General features: G+C 34.7%; 1 protein-coding gene across 1 annotated transcript in view; it reads left to right on the top strand.

The window, feature by feature from the left end:
* Positions 1-10,114, top strand: part of LOC106460105 (solute carrier family 23 member 1-like) — a 47,431-nt gene that overhangs the window by 12,498 nt on the left and 24,819 nt on the right. The window contains exons 2-3 of the mRNA XM_022386742.1: positions 332-500; positions 8,900-8,967. Coding sequence (XP_022242450.1) covers positions 8,965-8,967 — 3 coding nt within the window. The 5' untranslated portion in view covers positions 332-500; positions 8,900-8,964. The remainder of the gene's footprint in view (positions 1-331; positions 501-8,899; positions 8,968-10,114) is intronic.

Below are 10,114 nucleotides of genomic sequence, written 5' to 3'. Positions count from 1 at the left end.
ACGACGAAATATTCACTGATGTCAAAAACAATATGGAAATATAGAGTGGGAAGGCTTTGTTAGAATTTTAAAATGTTAAATTTGGTGAAGATCCATCCACAGGAGGTGAGGTAGTGGTAAAAAAACGCAAAAAAAAACGCCAATAAAAACCGCGAAATGGAAAACTGAAAATGTTTTAGTTTTGTTTTTAAGGTAGAAGTGTCAGCCTTCAGTGCTGACTACCTCAGTGTCTTTTTTTTTTTATCAAAGCCTTAGAAAAGGCCTTACTCTGTTCTTTTTGAATTATTTAGTAGAGGTAATACCGTGACTGACGATATTTTTTTCCCTCTAGCACAACCATTGGCTTTCTTTCGGGAAAAACCGGTTCGTGGTTAAGTAATAGAATTGACACAGCCCGAGTGTTCGGTTTTTCAACAACTGTAGGAGCTAGATCTGCAAGTTAAGCGTTGGGATAATACTTCAGTGTCATGGCGGAGGATAACCTGGCTTATCAGCTCAATGTGAGTAAACGTTTTATTTTCGGTTTAATGTGAAACTTTAACTGAATCAACGATCGTTGCCAGTCGTCTCCGTAATTATAGTTAAGCATACGTTTTGTAGCAGCACAAATCCACAGACTTGTACTTTAAAGATCTCGCATACATCTGAAAATATGTAGAAATATAGTCTGACAGTAACTGTAGTTAAGCATACGTTTTGTAGCAGCACAAATCCACAGACTTGTACTTTAAAGATCTCGCATACATCTGAAAATATGTAGAGATATAGTCTGACAGTAACTGTAGTTAAGCATATGTTTTGTAGCAGCACAAATCCACAGACTTGTAATTTAAAGATCTCGCATACATCTGATAAAATATAGACATAGTGTGACAGAGTTTCTGATGTCAAACTTTAAAGTGTGTTATACGTAATAGTCCACTCACACACCTCCTCTCGGAATAAGTCACGTTTACCAAACAAAACGTGGAGAAGTAGACGGATGGCATAGATGTTTAGACCGAAACACATTTGATCTAATTCAGTTTGTTGAGCTTTTACTTGCCCTACTTATACAAAGTAGCACTAAGAATGTATATCAAAAAATCTATTAAACATTTCTCATTGTCTGTGAACTGCTGTAATCGAAACTCAACAATCCAAATCGCGTTTCCTGGCATAGATGTTCAGAAACTTCTCGAATTTAACGTAAGCACATGCAACAACTGCTCCAGTTATATATTAACGTGTTGTTCTTAGGTAATTTGGTATAAGGATATACATTTTTGTGCTCTGCTATCTAAAAGCGACTTGATTGTTTATAATATCGAGATCTATCGGAATGACAAAATCATATTTGTTTGTTTTAGTGCAAATGTAAAAAAAAAGGGTGAGCTACCTACAATTTGTCCATCACAGGGAATCAAACCCTGGATTTAAGCGTTGTAGAAAATAATCAAGAAACAGTCGTTTGTTTGTTTTAGACCAAAGACATACTGTGTTATCTGCTGTGTCAACAACGGAGAATCGAACCCCGGAATTTAGCGTTGTAATTCCATAAACGTACCTGAATTCCATCGGAGGACCAAATAAACGTTATGAAAGTATATTAGGGTATGCAAAACATTAACGAATGGTTTAGATGCAAATTATTGTAGGTCATTAGTGATGAGTAAAGAACTGAAAATCAAAATCAAACAAATTTCTTACATTCCGCCACTATACGAGGCTTACTTGACTTATTTGCTTCACTCCTCCAAATGGCACTCATGAGTCGTGAATTCGGCGAAACTAGTCTGTTATAGCAAAAAAAATCGGGCCTTTTCTTCAATGTCATTCACGTTTTTGGTGAAGCAAGAAAAATAACAAATATGCAAAACGTCAGAGTTTTATCATTAACATCGTTCTTGTTGTATAAAGGACACATTTGGCAGGAAAGTTGTTTGAAGTGGACAACCTGCTTGATAAAACTGGTGAATAGACAACGTTTAGATACAACGAAGACACTTGAAAGCCCTTTCATCGTTATTTCAATTTTAACAATAATTGTCTATAAGTACACTCTCAAGCCATATTTCAGGTTTTTTTTAGCTAACAGTTTCTTAAGAGTGATTGCGATATTTGTTTTTTTTTCGTTTTTTATCTTAAAACTATACTCTTGTCTGGAGAAAATGCTAAAGGTTTTCTGAATTTTTTTTTACCCCCTATACATGCAAACAGAAGCTTATCTCGCACAATTTAATCGCTACTACTGCGTTTGTTTTAGCTGTAAATTTGGAGTTAAATACCCGGGGTGTTCAGAATGTAGACAATTTATTTTCGCCCAGCTAGTAATATAAGCTATTACATCACGATGTAAATAAAAGTAAAAGCAGAATAAAATATTTTTAAAAAAATTAAACAAAATATTGGACATGTGTATGCATACGCACAAGTGCACGTACACCTACGCAACAAGAACAACGAAAAACATGCACATATGTGGTAGTTTAGAATGGCCGTGAATGGAAAAGCTAACTGCTGGATCATGTTGAAAATGCTGAAAAAAATTAAGATCAAGAAGTAGAGGGGGAAAAAAATCAACCAAAAATAAATGGGGAGATTGGGATCAGATATGTCCAATCCTTTCGAATTTGATTTGGGAGGTGAGGTAAGGAACTGGAGTTCCCCACTTTCACCGGGCGGGCCCCAAAAATGTACCTTCCCAGTGCCCAAAATTTACAATATAAGTTCTACGACCATTGTTTATCTGTCTCACTCACATGTACCTGTATATATGTATATATGTTTGTCCATAAGAATGCGTTTATAATCTAACACATTGGTGCTAGGAGAAATTGATCGCGTTGTAATATTTATAACATTTATGATAATACGAAACATAATGATCGAGCTGTATAAGGTTACCAAACACGAGACAGAAAAAAAAATTAAAACACTCTAAAACTACCGTTCAAGATAGATAACAGTTCTGATACTGGGGAGTTTGAAAAATGACGTTTCTTCCAAACATAGCGAATGATGAGCGTCCATACCCGTCATCCTCAAGTCTAACACTGATCATAATTATATGTTGTTAAAGATAAACCAATATGTATTGTTAAACATTGCTTAGTTACACTATTGGAGCAGAGGAAATAACCTACCTTTACTAATTCCGAGATGTGTATATTATAGCAACACTGGGTATTTTTAAACTTATTTTGTTCATTCATTATTCAGTATTAAAATTCTAAAATAAAAAGGGCCTTTACTTTTAGTTGCCCTCCAGTGGCACAGCGGTATGTCTGCGGACTTACAACGCTAGAAACCGGGTTTCGATACCCGTGGTGGGCAGAGCATAGATAGCCCTTGTGTAGCTTTGTACATAATTAAAAACAAACAAACAAAACAAAAACAATACTTTTAGTTTTAAGGGGTGATAATGGATCAGAGAAGAATAAACTACAAAATGTTTCAATTATCTATGATATTAAACGCTATAGGTTTTCATTGTGGAAAAGTTTATCATTCAGTAATCTATTTTTATCCCCTGACAGAAAATATTCAGGAGGGGGGTATACCGATGACACTGCTCGTCCGTCAGTCTGTAGAGATCTACTTTCCTTACGATAGCTAACATTCTAAGCCGTAAATTTTAATTAAATATCACTAGACACTTCCGTTGGGATAGGGAAATAATCCTATTGGTCTTGGAGTTAAAAGATGGAAGTTTAAGATCACCAAACCCAACAAAAAGTTGATGATCAGCCAATCAACTAATGTCTATTTTAAATAAAACATGAGTAATTCGAGAGGATGTTGTGCTACGCAGATCTTACCTTACAAATCCCAATAATCTTATTCAACGTTTATTGTTAGATTAATTTCATACAGACAAAATTAATTAGGTTTGTTTTGAATTTCGCGCAAAACTACACGAGGTCTACCTGCGCTAGCCGTCCCTAATTTAGCAGTGTAAGCCTAGAGGAACTCAGTTAGTCATCATCACCCACCGCCAACTCTTGGGCTACTCTTTTACCAACGGATAGTGGGATTGACCGTCACATTATAACGCCCTCACGGCTGAAAGGGTGAGCATGTTTGGTGGAACGGGGATTCGAACCCGCGACCCTCAGATTGCGAGTCGAGCGCCCTAACCACCTGGCCATGCCGGGCTTTACCAACGAATAGTGAGATTGACCATCACATTATAGCGCCCCTGTGCTTTGAAAGGGCGAGCGTGTTTGGTAGGATGGGATTCGAACCTGCGACCCTCAAACGCCCTAACAACCTGGCCATGCCGGGACAAATTAATAAGGAGAATCATGGAGATGAGTGCAGACAAAAGTTGTAAAATACAGATTCACTCTGTACACTTGTCTTAAAATCATTATTATTGTTATTAAAAATCAAATAGTGTTAAATTTGGGACTGGACGAGATAAATACAAGATAAACGAAGAAAAAAAAACACATTTATATTAAGACTTCCTGGATGTTTATAAAGACTTATTTTATCTCAATCCTGTAAAGGCGGAGGGTTATGGAAGACTGATCACGATATCGGTGACACAAATTTGCTGTCTTTGTCATTCTCAATGAATCTATAATTTCGACATTTCTCTTACTGCATGACAAATTCTCAACATACACTCTTCCAATTACAAAGTTTGATCAAATCTAAAATAATATACGGTTGAACATCTACACGTATCCTGACTCTCTTTCAAGAGTTGTAGATAATCCAGGAAATGAAATGGCATAGATAAAACTACAGAGTGCCTATTGTACCACTAAGCCAACTTAGATTTTGATACATAATGTTTCCGTTATTAGTTTCAATATAATCAGAAACTATTCTGCTAATTAAGCCATTGGACCTTTTGATTTTAATTTATAATGAACTCATCAAACTAATCAATGAATTAATTGGAACTTGTTGTGACTTTGATGTGTGATGAACTCGTCAAACTAATCAATGAATTCATTGGAACTTGTTGTGACTTTGATGTGTGATGAACTCATCAAACTAATCAATGAATTCATTGGAACTTGTTGTGACTTTGATGTGTGATGAACTCATCAAACTAATCAATGAATTCATTGGAACTTGTTGTGACTTTGATGTGTGATGAACTCATCAAACTAATCAATGAATTCATTGGAACTTGTTGTGACTTTGATGTGTGATAAACTTATCAAAACTAATAAATGAGACCAACCGAAGTTGTTGTTATTTTGATCAGTAACAAACTCAACAAAACTTGGATAAGCGCTAACAAAGTTATTAAAAAAAGCTGAAATGAAAATTTATTTATTTGTGTTTATAAGTGATCAATAATAGTTCACAATGGGTCAACACAAAGAGAAATGCTTAACGTATAAAACATCATATAAAAAATGGAAATTGGGTTTTGGTTGGTTGGTTTTACAACAAAGCCACTTTTTTTGTGTCCAAATCAGTGAATCGAATCCCAGATTTTAGCGTTATAAATCCGTAACATTACCGCTGTCCCACAGGGAGACAAAAAATTAGAAATAATTTTGAAGATATGTACAAAATAAGAGGACTTAAAAAGTGAGCTGTAACTAAGAAATATATAGCAGTTGAAAAAGGATTTAATCCAAATATATAGCAGTTGAAAAAGGATTTAATCCAACTATATAGCAGTTGAAAAAGGATTTAACTCAACTATATAGCAGTTGAAAATGATTTAATCCAACTTTTTAGCAGTTGAAAATGATTTAATCCAACTATATAGCAGTTGAAAAAGGATTTAACTCAACTATATAGCAGTTGAAAATGATTTAATCCAACAATATAGCAGTTGAAAAAGGATTTAATCCAACTATATAGCAGTTGAAAATGATTTAATCCAACTATATAGCAGTTGAAAATGATTTAATCCAACTATATAGCAGTTGAAAAAGGATTTAATCCAACTATATAGCAGTTGAAAATGATTTAATCCAACTATATAGCAGTTGAAAATGATTTAATCCAACAATATAGCAGTTGAAAAAGGATTTAACTCAACTACAGAGCAGTTAAGAAATTCGCACATGTTACCTTAAAACCATATTATGATAAAACTAAAAAGAAATGGTTTGTGTTGCCATACGTTCAAGGTTTAATTTCTAGTTTATTCAAAGTGTTTAAAAAACAACAAATATTTTACTCTGTATTTAAATCGATGAATAAAATAAAACAAACATTAGGTAACTGATGATGACAAAACCTCGTCGAAACGTTGTACATTTGCTGTTATGTTAAACTTATATTAAAGTTTTTCTTCATTACCCATTCAAGCCGTCTCCAGCCATTATTAAACATTAGGTAATACGAAAGATAATATGCAGGTAATGGAAAAATCTGGACTTTATAACATTTAATGTGGATGTGGAAGTGTTTTTATTGGACAGACAAAACGTAGTTTAAAATGTCGTTTAGCAGAACATGAGGAATGTGTAAAAAATGAAAAGTCTGAAAATTCGGCCATAACAAAACATTTATAAAAAAAAACAGAACATAAGATATTATTAAAAAACAGTAATATTGGCTCAACGAAAGGGTATTATAGCCAATAATATCCACGAATCTTTAGAAATGATAAAGTTTCGAATATATAATGAATTATTAAATAGAGACGAAGGTCCGGCGAATATCTTTATAAGAATGTGTCGGGAACTCCTCTGAGGCCCCTCAGTGACACAGCGGTATATCTGTGGAATTACAACGCTAAAAACCGATTTTCGATACCCGTGGTGGGCAGAGCACAGATAGCCCACTGTGTAGCTTTGGGCTTAACATAAAAAAGAAAACCTCCTCTGAGATTTATGCAGAAATGTAAACTTACACACAGGTCACCTAACCGAGCTAAGAATGACTGCCACTTTTATAACGCACCCACGGGGACCTCGCGTGAAACAGAGAGAGAGAGTAAAAACGATTACGTAAGCTTTGTGCCTTTGTATTGTACAAAAAGGCCAACCTGATTGCAGCCATCATAACCTCTCACTTTCATTGAGTACTACAGATATCATGTGGTTCTCTACCATCCTAAAAAGTGTAAATAGTGACTATTTATTGTTTCAGTTGCAAATATTAACACGCATAATGAAATTATGTGGAAAGGCAAGACCCTCTGTACCAAGCTCTCTAAGAAATCCTAATGCATCCTTGCTTTTACCTCTATTTTTATGTGGAGACAAAAGTTACGAAGATGATAGGTACTGGTCATCATTTGGAGACACTAGTTACAAAGATGATAGGTATTGGTCGTCATTTGGAAACACTAGTTACAAATATGATAGGTATTGGTCGTCATTTGGAAACACCAGTTACAAAGATGATAGGTATTGGCCATCATTTGGAAACACTAGTTACAAATATGATAGGTATTGGTCGTCATTTGGAAACACTAGTTACAAAGATGATAGGTATTGGTCGTCACTTGGAGACACTAGTTACAAATATGATAGGTATTGGTCGTCATTTGGAAACACTAGTTACAAATATGATAGGTATTTGTCGTCGTTTGGAGACACTAGTTACAAAGGTGATAGGTATTGGCCATCATTTGGAAACACTAGTTACAAAGATGATAGGTATTGGTCGTCACTTGGAGACACTAGTTACAAAGATGATAGGTATTGGTCGAGTTAAAAAGGTGATAGGTATTGGTCATCATTTGGAGACACTAGTTGCAAAGATGATAAGTATTGATTGAGTTACAAAGATGATAGGTATTGGTCGAGTTACAAAGGTGATAGGTATTGGTCGTCATTTGGAGACACTAGTTACAAAGATGATAGGTATAGGTCGTCATTTGGAGACACTAGTTACAAAGGTGATAGGTATTGGGCGTCATTTGGAGACACTAGTTACAAAGATGATAGGTATTGATCGAGTTACAAAGATGATTGGTATTGGTCGAGTTACAAAGGTGATAGGTATAGGTCGTCATTTGGAGACACTAGTTACAAAGGTGATAGGTATTGGTCGTCATTTGGAGACACTAGTTACAAAGATGATAGGTATTGATCGAGTTACAAAGATGATTGGTATTGGTCGGGTTACAAAGGTGATAGGTATAGGTCGTCATTTGGAGACACTAGTTACAAAGATGATAGGTATTGGTCGAGTTACAAAGGTATGAGAGGTATTGGTCGTCATTTGGAGACACTAGTTACAAAGATGGCAGGTATTGATTAAGTTACAAAGATGATAGGTATTGGTCGAGTTACAAAGGTATGAGAGGTATTGGTCATTGTTAGTCTTAATAAAATAATATGGCATGATGTGTCAAGTTTTGATTATGTTCGCTCTTACAATTACATTTACCTATTAGTTGGGGCTTTGGTGTAAGAAAAAGGTACATTAGAGTGCTTTAATGATCCTGTTTATTGAAGTACTTCCAGATCTCGTGCAAGAAAATTAGTCAAGACATGTGCAACTGTAAATCCCTTAAAATGTTATTAGAAAATTGAGAACAAATAACAATATAAATTACAATCAGATTAATATTTATCAAACTCTTGAAAGTTGTTTACAGTGGGAGGAAAATAATTATAAAAATATCAACATTTAAGGTAAAACCATTCTCCATTATAACGTGTCTTACATATAACGTTAAAGAACATGCGTACTTTATTGTATGTTGCATCCTTGTGTTTGAATATATACCGAATTTGATAAATAGAGGATTAAATTGTTTTGGTTGTGGTTAGGCACAAAGCTACCCAGTGGGCTATCTTTGGTATGCCCGATTTTTAGCGTCGTAAGTCTGAGCCACTGAGGACTCAAAATATTGAGTACTAACATTTTATTATCCTATTTTGATAATTTATTAATAAAAAAAGTGTAAAATGTAGTACAAATCCCATCACTATATTCCCTCATAAAGCTGGATATTAATACTTATGTTTTACGTTTTCAGGAGGAGCCCTATTTACAGGGGAAAAAACAAATGAAGAGGAGACAAAGGTAGACTACCGTATAGAAATGGTATTGTGTATTCAACATATTTTTAGTCTGTGTGTGTGTTTTACAAATCTTAACATGTATTATTCTACTTGTACTTCCAATTCCTTAAGAAAGGTTCGGAGGGGGAGGGGTTAAAAGTCGAAATATAGACCAATAGTAATATATATTATCATAAAATAAAGGTATATAGTAGCCTGAGAATTATATTTTCAAATATAAACTTGAATAATTGATTTTAGCTTTCAAACAAAACACTAATTCAATCTACGAGCTTCAACGTTCCTAATTTCTGACTCTTTTTTTTTTTTTTTGTTTAAGATTCGTTAATTCATCATTCGTAGTTCGGTAAGATTGATACTGCAAAATAAATTCGGTCTGGAGGTTCATTGGGTCCATGGGCAGACACAAACAAATTTTCTGTTACGCATTTTGCGTTTTGCCATTTTTATGGGCGTTTTTAACAATTACATATAAGGGAAGCTACTTTTCATGTCCTGAGATAACTTTTAATTAATCATGAATTTACATAACTTCTGTCCAGGGGACGGGTACTCCAGCTAATATCTACATAAATATAATAGTACTGTCTGTTGTCTGTTACATGTCTATGTAACTACTTCGCAGGGTGTGGACGGATCTTCACAAAAATTGGTATGGAGGTTCATTAGGACTATGAACCTGGTAGATACAAATTTTCAGTTTTGCATTTTGCGGTTTTTATGGACGTTTTTTGCATTTTTATCACTACCTCACCTCCCCTGGATGGATCTTCACCAAATTTGGTATGGAGATTCACTGGGTCTATGGAAAGATACATGGAAACTTGTGGTTGTACATTTTGTGTTTTACAATTTTTATGGGCGTTTTTTACAATTACATATAAGGGAAGCTACTTTTCATGTCCTAAGATAACCTTTCATTAATCATGAATTTTCGTAACTTCCGTCTAGAGGACGGGTAATCCAGCTAGTATTTATATGATGATAATAGTACTGGCTGTTGTCTGTTGTATGTCCATGTAACTACTTCGCAAGATGTGGATGGCATATTGAACCGAATAGTGGGATCTAACTATCATACTTATAAAATGATAAAAACCCTATAACCCGAGAGCTTTCGAAAAGTAGGACCTTTTTTCTTCAGGAGCAGTTTGATCCTGAAGAAGAAG

This window comes from Limulus polyphemus, unplaced genomic scaffold (genome assembly GCF_000517525.1).
Source record: "Limulus polyphemus unplaced genomic scaffold, Limulus_polyphemus-2.1.2 Scaffold710, whole genome shotgun sequence".
NCBI classification, from domain to species: domain Eukaryota; kingdom Metazoa; phylum Arthropoda; class Merostomata; order Xiphosura; family Limulidae; genus Limulus; species Limulus polyphemus.
The sequence above is the reverse complement of the archived record's forward strand: the minus strand, read 5'-3'. Positions and strand labels throughout refer to the sequence as shown.